Source organism: Castor canadensis, chromosome 8 (genome assembly GCF_047511655.1).
Source record: "Castor canadensis chromosome 8, mCasCan1.hap1v2, whole genome shotgun sequence".
Lineage (NCBI taxonomy): Eukaryota > Metazoa > Chordata > Mammalia > Rodentia > Castoridae > Castor > Castor canadensis.
Window position 1 is genome coordinate 76,833,879 of NC_133393.1, and position 12,326 is coordinate 76,846,204.

At 35.2% G+C, this 12,326-nt stretch overlaps 1 protein-coding gene across 9 annotated transcripts in view; it reads right to left on the reverse strand.

The window, feature by feature from the left end:
• Positions 1 to 12,326, reverse strand: part of Kif21a (kinesin family member 21A) — a 156,529-nt gene that overhangs the window by 61,137 nt on the left and 83,066 nt on the right. For all 9 annotated transcript variants that reach the window (XM_074083125.1, XM_074083124.1, XM_074083127.1 and 6 more), the window contains exon 11: positions 7,077 to 7,280. In XM_074083125.1, coding sequence (XP_073939226.1) covers positions 7,077 to 7,280 — 204 coding nt within the window. The remainder of the gene's footprint in view (positions 1 to 7,076; positions 7,281 to 12,326) is intronic.

Consider the following 12,326-nt stretch of genomic DNA (forward strand, 5'->3'; position numbering starts at 1 on the left):
CCCAAAATTTGTCATGTAGAAAAAAAGATTGACATGCCAGGTTCTGACTACACATACAGCAATCTGCATATTGCACACTTCCACCCAGAATTCTAAAATATCATCACCAATATTTGGAAATCATCAATATTTAAAAAAAATGAAGAGATGGAACCTACAGTAGAATTGTTTCATTTAAGCCAGTTCTTCTCATTTTAATTTTATAATATGTTCTTTCATTTGATTTTTATTTCTTGGTATAAATATTTTTTATGATCAACATACAAACTGCTATTGAGAGGAGACTAGCAATCTTTCTGAGAAAAAATGTCTATGGAGAAATGCTAACCAGGGATCAAATGGCTAGTGACTAAGAAAAGGAAAGTAAGGCCAATGCTTTAGAAGTTTTTGTGTTTCGAGTTTCAACCCAACACCACTAAATACAAATATAGCGCAGTGTGAAGGATAAGTGAACTTTTTTATACTGCAAGTCATTTAAAGCTAGATATCCAAAAGTATGGGACTAAATATATGAATGATAAATTTTCTTTACACATATGCACAAAAAATGCAGAAAGTTTTGAAGCTCAATCCAGGTTTATATAATGAGCTACAATGACTCAAAAGATCTGATTCCCTTGTAAAGAGCCCAAATTTTCTATTTTCAATATAAAGAACTTTTGTTTATGCCAGAAAGCAGTATCAAAATGTATGCCTGAGATTAGCCAATAAGCAAAGTTTAAATGCCTTTTTAAAAAATTGCAATAATTAGTTCAAAAAGACAGTGGAGAGGCAAAGAAATAAGTTAACACCTCTCCATATCTTAAAGGAATTCAGTTTTTATTTCATTTAGTTCCATTATGATGTTTCTTTCTAGAGTGAAACAGAAATCTTGCTAACTATTCTAACATTTGCTTAAGTGAAAATTAGACAACATAGTCTATTCCACTATTCATAGATGAGTAAGTCTATTAATAAGACACCCATTGGTCTTGACACTTCCTTATTTTCTTACTGTCTACACCTTTGGGTTATTTTATAGCTCAACTGAACATAAGCACAAAAATCAAACCTTAAAACCCCTCATGCTAGCTAAAGGGTACAGCTCTGATTAAAGAGATTGATACAATCAATAAACATAATAAACCACATTAACAGAAGCAAAGACAAAAACCACTTGATCATCTCAATAGATGCAGAATAAGCCTTTGATAAGATCCAACACCATTTCATGATAAAAGCTCTAAGAAAACTAGGAATAGAAGGAAAGTACCTCAACATTATAAAAGCTATATATGACAAACCTATAGCCAGCATTATACTTAATGGAGAAAAACTGAAACCATTCCCTCTAAAATCAGGAACTAGAAAAGGATGCCCACTATCTCCACTCCTATTCAACATAGTACTAGAATTCCTAGCCAGAGCAATTAGGCAAGAGGAAGGAATAAAAGGAATACAAATAGGTAAAGAAACTGTCAAAATATCCCTATTTGCAGACGACATGATCCTATACCTTAAAGACCCAAAAAACTCTACTCAAAAGCTCCTAGATACCATCAATAGCTATGGCAAGGTAGCAGGATATAAAATCAACATAGAAAAATCATCAGCATTTCTATACACTAATAATGAGCAAACTGAAAAAGAATGTATGAAAACAATTCCATTTACAGTAGCCTCAAAAAAAAATCAAATACCTAGGTGTAAACCTAACGAAGGATGTGAATGACCTCTACAAGGAAAACTATAAACTTCTGAAGAAAGAGACTGAGGAAGACTATAGAAAGTGGAGAGATCTCCCATGCTCATGGATTGGTAGAATCAACATACTAAAAATGTCTATACTCCCAAAAGTAACCTACATGTTTAATGCAATTCCCATCAAAATTCCAATGACATTCATTAAAGACATTGAAAAATCTACTGTTAAATTCATATGGAAACACAAGAGGCCACGAATAGCCAAGGCAATACTCAGTCAAAAGAACAATGCTGGAGGTATCACGATACCTGACTTCAAACTATATTACAAAGTAATAACAATAAAAACAGCGTGGTACTGGCTCTCAATGGAACCCCAGCAGCACAGCAACTAAGAGATAGCATAGATAAATGGGACTTCATTAAACTAAAAAGCTTCTGCTCAACAAAAGAAATTGTCTCTAAACTGAAGATAACACCCACAGAGTGGGAGAAAATATTTGCCAGCTACACATCAGACAAAGGACTGAAACTAGAATATATAGAGAACTTAAAACTCAATTCTCCCAAAATTAATGAACCAATAAAGAAACAGAAATTTCTAAAAGAAGAAATTCAAATGGCCAAAAAACACATGGAAAAAATGCTCACCATCTCTAGCAATAAAGGAAATACAAATTAAAACCACACTAAGATTCCACCTCAACCATGTTAGAATAGCCATCATTAGCAACACCTCTAACAATAGGTGTTGGAGAGGATGCGGGGGGGGGGGGGGGGGGGCGGGGGGGCCCCTCTTATACTGCTGCTGGGAATGTAAACTAATATAACCACTCTGGAAAAAAATTTGGAGGCTACTGAAAAAGCTAAACATTGATCTACCATTTGATCCAGCAATACCATTCTTGGGGATATACCTAAAAGAATGTGACACAGGTTACTCCAGAGGCACCTGCACACTCATGTTTATTGCAGTACTATTCACTATAGCCAAGTTATGGAAACAGCCAAGATGCCCCATTACTGACGAATAGATTAAGAAAATGTGGTATCTATACACAATGGAATTTTATGCAGCCGTGAAGAAGAACGAAATGTTATCATTCGCTGGTAAATGGATGGAATTGGAAAACATCATCCTGAGTGAGGTTAGCCTGGCCCAAAAGACCAAAAATCGTATGTTCTCCCTCATATGTGGACATTAGATCAAGGGCAAACACAAGGCGATTGGACTTTGAGCACATGTTAAAAGCGAGAGCATACAAGGGAGTATAAGGATAGGTAAGACACCTAAAAAGCCAGATAGCATTTGTTGCCCTCAATGCAGAGAAACTAAAGCAGATACTTTAAAGCAACTGAGACCAGGAACTAGAGAACAGGTTAGATCAAAAAGAATTAACCTAGAAGGCAACACACATGCACAGGAAATCAATGTGAGCCAACTCCCTGTATAGCTATCCTTATCTCAACTAGCAAAAACCCTCATTCCTTCCTATTATTGCTTATACTCTTCTCTACAACAAAATTAGAGATAAGGGCAAAATAGTTTCTGCTGGGTAGCATGGGGGTGGGGGGACAGGGAGGGGGCAGGGTTGGGGGGGAAAGGAGGGTGGAGGGGGAAGGGGGAGAAATGGCCCAAACATTGTATGCACATATGAATAAAAAAAGTTTTAAAAAAAAGAGATTGATACAAAAAAGGGTAAAACTTTCACATAAAACAGGATTATTGGCATTCTCTGTGAACACAAGTGCAGCTTCTTACGTAAAAAAAAGACCTGGTTGCCACTCATCCTACCAATGCTTACACTGCCAGAGGCCCTATAACTACTGAAACAAAAAATCAGCAACACAAAACATAGTAAATTAAAGACTTGGAACTTCTAAAAAAAAAACTGTCCATCCTGTGGGAAGGAAGAAAAGCAGCCATGAGAGCCAGGACAGCTCTCAACAAAGATCGAGTCCCACTTAGGATACAGAAATTCTCAGCAAAGGAAGGTTAAAATTTTTCCCCTTTTTTTTTTTTTTTTTTTGTTTTCTTTTTCATTAGGTCATTCTGCCTGAAATTCCACTGTTCGGATTAATGTACCCTCTCCAAAACTGCAAACATCCCTAGAAAGGAAGCTTATTGGTTATCAGTCATTTTCACTGGCAAGAATTCCTGTAGTCAGACAGCTGTGCTCCTGAGTTTGAACTCAAGGAGATGATTGTGCAATTGGGAGCACTTGTGGGTAGGGCAGAATTATGTAAGAACTGGCCTGCACAGTAGATGGAGACAGCTAAGGGACATACATAACCAGTACAAATGATTAGCTAAGGCAGAAAATCCACAATTTTCTGCTGTTTTCATGGGTTTCAATTTTCATAGGCTTACACCCATGAAAGAGGAAGATTTATTTCTCCTTTTTTGCCTTTTCCTACTCCCTTCTGGATTACTCTTACTATACTATGAAATGGGCTAAAATCATCTCATGTGTGAACTGCATACAATGTAATTAATCATAAAACTTTCCAGAAAAAATTAGTTCCGACTTCCATACAATGAATTTTTCATGGAACTTTATGAGTAGGTTGAAGCAAAACCCAAATTTTGAAATTTACTCTCTGATAAGCAAAATAGATAAATGAGGACTGCAATGCAACTGAACCCAAATCAATGGATCCAGGTAGGAGCTGTCGCCTCCAGGAGCTAAGTGCAAGACAAAACCAGCCTTAGAAAAGATACAGAGCTGGGTATGGGGGTACACACCCATAATCCTGGGAAGGCAGACAGGAGGACCTTGAGTTCAAGGTCAGTCTGAACTATATAGTCAGACCTTATATCAAAAAAAAAAAAATTAAACCTCCACTCCCCCACAAAAAATCTCTGTAGATATTTCTAAACACTTAGGGAACTCTTAGTCTAGTATGTGTGTGGGGGGGGGGTGGTTTTCATTTGTTTTAAGCCTTTGCCTAACATTGAGAGCTTATCCATATTTTTAAAATAGAAATTTATATTACATACAGCTAAAAATTATCAGGATCTAAGAGTGATGAATGAAATGTTTTATCAAACTGAGTAAAATAATATTGGTTTTCATTTTTTCAATCCAAAACAACATTTGTCTATTGTGTGGTAAGTCAGATTTCATTAAGCTCTACAAACATATACAGCAATGTGATTTTACAGACTGGCCTTCAAGATATAGTTATATAGTGCTTATAATAGACAAGGTAAATTTTCTAGCTTCATAAATTACAGAGGCATCAGTTTTACAAAGAAATACTAGAGCATGGATGTGAAAATGCTTTATAATACAGTTTTTATACCACATTCTACTGAGTATTCGTATTTAGGAAATACAAATTTGTTTTTCTTCTCATTCTACACTTTCACTCCTTTTTTTTTTTTCCCCTGTTCTGAGGATTGATCCCTAGTCCTTTTGTTTGTATTTTGTTTTTGAGATAGGGTCTCTCTTGATAACTTTGCCCAAGCTGTCCTTAAGCTTCAAATCTCCTGCCTTGGCCTCCCAAGCACATGGGATTAGAGATACATCTCACTGCTCCCAGCCCTCACCTTTTTCTTGTTAGCTGGTTTACTCTTTTTGCTCACAAATACTTTATCTCTACTTATATCCCTGTTTGTTAGGAAATAACTTATTTTCCTCTCAGATTTTTAAATTTAAATCTAGTTAATTGGTAAGTTCTTATTTTAACATGTGTTGTCTTTATAAAAAAGTACACTAAATAACTCACAAATTTCCAATTGAAATAATTGCTGCTTAATTTAAATTTTATATCCCTTACAATGGATAAGACTTCTATAACAAAGAAACAAGGACAAATCTTAATAATAAAATGTTTTCCCATCAGTACTGTTTATCAGTCCAAAGTGCTTATTACCCTGCACTATTACAAAAATAACCTGAACCAGAGCTAATAATTTTGGGTGTCTATAAAAATATCAAAACATTTTTATAGAGATCCTTACTTATTTCTTATTATTTGTACTCAGCAAGTACTTAAAGCAGTATCTCTAAATTTAACTTAAAAGGAAAGAACATGATCAGCTCATGACCTTGAAAAATACACCCTTGCTTATACTGATTTATTATTCATGACCGCAAACCATTTTGGCCTTTAAAACCAAGTATACCAGTTGACATTTTGACCACCTACAGAACTGAGTTTCACAAGTAAATGGTAAGTCATGTGCAAAAGTCTCATGTTCATTCAAACAGAATGCTGGGTAACACTAGTTTTAATAATCCTATCAGCATTATTTCAGATTGAGTTGCCCTCTACTCAGGGACAGTGAATCATTATTCATGTTTTAGTGATGTCATAATCAGACATCCATGAAAACCACCCATTGAAGCATTATGCCTCCTACCATAAATGTGTAACTCCTTGTTTTAAGTATTTCAATCACTCTTTCCTAACACAAAGACACAAAGCAGACTTAATCTGAGGAATTTAAACTTCCATAACTTTGATCTACTGCCTACTCAAGGAGGAAATGACTGGTTGCCTAAATAAATTTCTAAATAAACTTAGCAAAGCAGCATGTAGACTAAAAATCAACAATAATTCTTCAAAGCCTCCTCCTGTAACAAATCAGATGCTTGGCCTCTTTTTGAATATCTAGCCAAAAATGCTTTACATTCAATTTGAATAGCATGTTCAAAATATTTTCTCAGTAAATAATTTGACTGCACTATAAATTAATATGTAAATATGCAAAGAATTCATTGGTATTTAACCACTCACACATTATAAGTGGTCAAATTTTCATTTTCTTCCACTTGTCTGCACCCAGCTGATTTCAGAGGGAGATATTACCATGGTGCAAGGAAGAGAAAGCCTAGAGCAGTGGTGAAAAGCTAGATGACTCTTCACTGGGAGATTCAGAAAGTCTGACTAACATGAAGAACTGTCACATAATCAAATTAGAAGAAAATAACTTAAGAGATGGAATGACATTCTGATGGATTAGTTTAGCCTTTTGTTAAACTAATCTAGACAGGAATTAGATTGTCCATGAGACTACTGAATTATATTAGGAAATAGGAATAAATGAAAACACTGAGTTGTAATGGTACACAGCAAGCTTTGTAGAAATGTAAGATGAATGGAATGCAAAAGCAGCTACTTGAAAAATATCAAAATAATTCCTAGCATTAATTTTACCTTGCCACAATCTAAATAAGATTCATTGTCATATGTTATAGCTAATCTTACTTTTCTTATATATGAGTAGAGATAAGCCACTAAAAAATATACAAATATAATTGTGAACTAAATTTAAATTATTTCTTTCATGTATTCATATACTTATGAGACCATGCATACCCATTTTAATTACAAATTAAGATATTCTGAAAAATATTCATAAAAGAGTGATTTTATAATACTACCTTTTTTTCTTCTTCTTTTCTTTCCTTTTCAGCTTCTCTAAATCTTTCTTAGCTAAATCTATAATTTCAATAGTTTCTTTGTCAGACGATAGTATAGTAGGAGAGAAAGTTGATGACCCACTGAAGTATGGTGATCTTGCTGTGGCTCTTGTCAAGTTCTTCCGAAGGTTCTCATTCACTGCTTCACTTTCTAATAATTTTGCCCTAATAGATATAATGAATATATTTAAATAGGGAACACTTTATTGTGGCAAAACATACATAACATAAAATTTACTAATCTAAGCATTTTTAAGTTTAGAGTTCTGTAACACTAAGCAAATCTATATCTTTATGTAACCATGGCCACCATCCATCCATCTCCAGAACTCTTTCATCTTCCCAAACTCAAACTATGCACCCACTAAATGCTAGCTCGCCCTTCTCCCTTTTATCCCAGCTACTGGCAACCACCATTCTGTTTTGTTTCTATGAATTTGACTACTCTTTTGGGAACAAATAGGGAATATATTAAATGAGTTGTTTTGTACTGACATTGTTACAAGGTAGGATTTTTTTTTTAATAAATGTGTTCATAAACATTAATGTTTAACATTTAAAAATTTCCTGATTGAATAATTACAAATCTAAAATCACCCTCTTAAGTGGTCAAAAGAACTCTACATCTTCAGATGCCAGTGGTAATTAGATTACTTGAATTCTGGCCAGCAGCACCAGTCATCCTTGCTTTGTAAGCCCATTATTTAAACTTAAAATACACAAGCAGCCTGGTCCTCTTAGTTTCAGTTTCTCATTCAACTCATAGTAATAGCATTTCCAAAACTTCGTAAGGAATAGTTAGTCAAATTGCCCTTAACTGTCTGACAGACATCTGGCTCCTGAATTTGGCATGGGGAAAAAATGGTATCTCCAAGGAAACCTGAGTTTAATAATTGAAAACATTCTTTTGTTTGCTCAAGCAGTCCTCATAATGACAAGAGTACTGACAATAATATGTGAAAACACATTCTGATGAGATCTTAAGAGCCTGGACTCATGACAATAAAAGGAACTCTGAAAACTCTAAGCCAACACCTTTACTTGACTTAAACCATCAAGAACACAATGATGCATTTCAATATCATAGATTTCCAACACTAATTTGGCACATGGGCAACAGAGCTCTGAGAAGAAAATACTGCCCATCCCTGTGCCGATATGATATCAATTAAGCACTTTCACCATATATTCAAATATTTTAGAGGAAAATGCTAGATTCTTTCCAATCAATAATCTTTGAAAGGAAGAGTCAGTTTAGTGTTTTTTCAGTGTCTACCAAACATTATTCATGATACTTGAAACCAGCTATAGAAAGAGTGTACATAAATCAACGAATATGTTTCATGTCGATGTCCCACACATTTTTAGTGAAATCATTTCATTATATATTTGCTGTCATATGTGAGCAGAACAGCAATTAAAATTTTTTTAAATGGTTAAATAAGTCTGGAGTGTGGCTCAGTGGTCAAGCATGTATAAGCCCCTGGGTCAATCCCCAGCACCAAAAAATAAAATAAATGAACAGTTAAATAGCTATGTATGAATGTCTAGACTAATTAAATGACTTCATAATTATTTTAAAGAAAATTCTAGATATAATACTGTCTTTTGGGTTCTTTTTTTTTTTTTGGTGGTACTGGAGTTTGAACTCAGGGACGTATGCTTGCTATACAGGCACTTTACCACTTGAGCCAGGCCCCAAACCCCCATTTTGCTTTAGTTATTTTTCTGACAACATCTTGCATTTTTTTCCCTGGGGTTGGCCTTAGACCAAGATTCCCTACCTGTCCCTCCTATGTAACTGGGATTACAGGTGTGCATAAGCACACGTAGCCCATGAATATAATACTGTCATTTTTTTTTTTAAATCGAGGAGGCAACCTAAAACTCAGGTTAACTATCAAAATTCAAAGTCAAGATTCATGATTATCCAACAACAGAGAACAGCAAATAATATATGCTTTTTTATATTTCCAATATAGCATAAATCTTGGATACATAATAATGAATGTTAAAAATGAATGAAAGTATAATAAGTCAGCTAACAATAAAGACCTGTATTTTAACTGACTTTATCATTTCATAACAAATGAGAACATGTATTCTGTTGGGTTTTAACCTGATTTTTAAGTCTTATATTTGGTAGGGGCATATTTAATGCTTCTTCTATCCTGATGCTGACAAACACTGAAATCTCCATAAACCCCAAGCTATGTTAGCAGAAACTGCTTTTTGTACAGGCTATAGAAAGAACATCTGTCTTTTTCCTTTTTATTTTTCTTTCTCTTTTCCTATTCACCCACACACATCCACCTGCTGCTGCCTGCATTTCACTTAGTAGGATTCAGAGCAGTGAGGCATGAGGGGAAGTACACAGACTTCCCTGGGAAGGGGCAGGCAGGGCCTTCATTTCAGCTGCCACTTACTAGATCTAGGTTATCAGTATATAAAAACTCCCTTTGCAAAATGGAGATTAAAATATATTCTTTCCTTAGGATTGTTATGAGAATCAATGACATAATGAACTTAAAACTTGCATAACTGATACTATACTTAAAAATGATAATCTTATAAAAGTTGGAAACAATGTAATTACCCAACAATAGTGGATTTAACAAAACAATGACAACCACAAGATAGTGCCACATGGAATCATGTGAAAATCATCTCATAAAAATACTTAGTAACTTGAAAATGCTCATAATATGATATTTCAAACAACAGACAGCAAAACAACATATATACTCTAATGTCAAGTACACACTGAAGAACTATTGCAGAGATACACCAAAATGTTAACTTCGGCTCTTGGAATGGAAGAAATATGAGGGATTTCAATTTCTCTTTTTATACTTTTTATACGTTAGAAAAATTAACAACCCCCAAAATATAAAGATTGATTAAATAGTGATTACTTCACAAATAATAAAGTGACTGGTAAATTATTAAAAGGTAACTACTACTATTTTATAATTAGAATGATAAGATTTAAAATAGAGATACTCCAGAGTGGCAATATATCAATATAAATTTTCATTTAGTTTAAGGATCTATGAATAAAAGTCTTTGTGAGACCAAGTTTTGACAGAAATATGGACTGAAGTAGGATTCAGAAGGTAAAAACAGAATTTGAAAATTTGAGCCTACATAATAATAACATATTGGCCTTTACAATACCCTTAAGAACTTTTACATTCCATTCTTTTATTTGAGACTCAAAACAACTCTGCGAGAATAATAATTCTTACAGATTAACAAACTAAAGCTCAGAGATGTTAGGTAACTTGGCCAAGGTCACACACCTTATTAATGAAAAGGAGCTTAAATTTCAATCCAGGTAATCCAATTTGTATTCAAGGTTCATTTATGCTTATCTCATATGTCAATTATTTTTACATTGTACATTATAATCCTGGGATTCTAGAAGACTACTCCCCAGGGCTGAGACACATCTAATTAAAGAACCATCAAAGTTGGGAATCTGAAACTATTTAATTAATCCTCTACCAAGAAAGATTTTGTCCATGATTAAAGTCAGGGCCATGAGTCACCTCTATTCTCTAAATGCTTAAGGAATGGTCCTAACTCAAGACCATGAAGAAGGAAGATACTAGATGATGTTGCTTTTAGCCATTAGAAAGAGTTGAAATGACTCAGGAACTTTTCTCATAAATAATTTCATGTCACTGTCCAATAATGAAATCAAAAGTAGGTACAGTCTTAGAACAACAGGGAGGAGGCAAGGAAAGAGATCACAAGAAGCAGAATGTGCAATTAACCATAATCATTGACCAAGATGAAAGAAATAAAAGAGATTAAGAGAAGCTGCCTAGCAATGGCAGAGTCTCTTTGGTAATTAAGAAACAGAGATATCAGTTGTGTCTTGAGGAATGGTAAAGATGGGCTCTACAAAATGAGAAAAGATTAGACAGAAAAAATTCTGGACAGAAGTCAGGGAAGAATCATGGTAGAAACTGGGAGTCCAGGTTGGCTGCTGTACAGAACCAGGACATAAAACCCCAAAGTCCTCTGCCAAACAGTAAAGCAGGAACAATTACACACATTCTCTTATCTCCCCTCTCCCCTCTATCTCCTCTCTCCTCCTCCCCACCTCCCTCCCTTTCTCTCTCTCTCTCTCTCTCTCTCTCTCCCTCCCTCCCTCCCTCCCTCCCTCCACATCAGGATGTCTTCTCATTTGTTCACAATTTATGAAACATTTAAGGCATCTAGTATACTTTGTGGAGTCAGAAACAGTGGAGAAAGTAAGTACTGGTCCTAGTTTGAAAATATCTGGAATAGCTTAAGAAGGAGCCAGTAGTGGGAAAGAGCACAAATTGAAGACAGGAAGTGTCAGGGAAGCTGTGAAGGATGATCTGCCACCTAGTTATTTTCTGCAAATGGGTAGCAGAAGTGATATTTGAACTATTAGATGCTCCCCCCAGGGACATGCCAGAAGTTTTACTTCAAAAGAAAATAGCTTAGCATCAGGGCCTACCAAGGAACAAAAAACTCATGCAGAAATTAATAGCATTCCTGACCTTCTTTCCCATTTCTGTTCTCCTAATCTGAATTCCATGGTCTCTCCACATTCCTACACCATGATAGGCTTTCCTTTACTAAATTCTATCATTCTACTTACTATGTGTGACTTTTTAACAATGCTTTACCTAGACTGTGCACTCCTTATTTATGTCATGTTTGCCTCCGATTCATGGCACAGTACTGGCATTCAGTGAGTAACCACAGCACACTGTGTGAAATGTGCTATGTGGATGTGCCAGAGAAAGGCAGGCAAAGTGGGAGGGATGCAATGATTCACACATAAGAATAGCTGAAGAAGCAAAAGGAGACAGGAGTAATAGGAGATTTTAAAAAAGATTTGCAAATTTTGAGCTATTCCCTAATGGTAGGAGGAAAGGCACAGGGAGGAAAGACAGTAAAGATAACTTCATGAGCATCAGTTATGCTTGTCCTACACGTAAGTTTAGATAAGTATCCAATAGGGAGCTCTGACAAGAGTAGGAGGATAATGTAGAAAAACAATGTGGAAAGAGAAGGGAGGAAAGTAGCTTTGACTATGATATTAGGAGAAAGGCGGTATCTAGCTCTCTAAAATTAATATGACCAAAGCACTGAAATACGGCTAAGGATGTGAGCACTTGCCTAGAGGGCCCTGGGTTACATCCCCAGCACCAGAAAAAAATTCCAAAG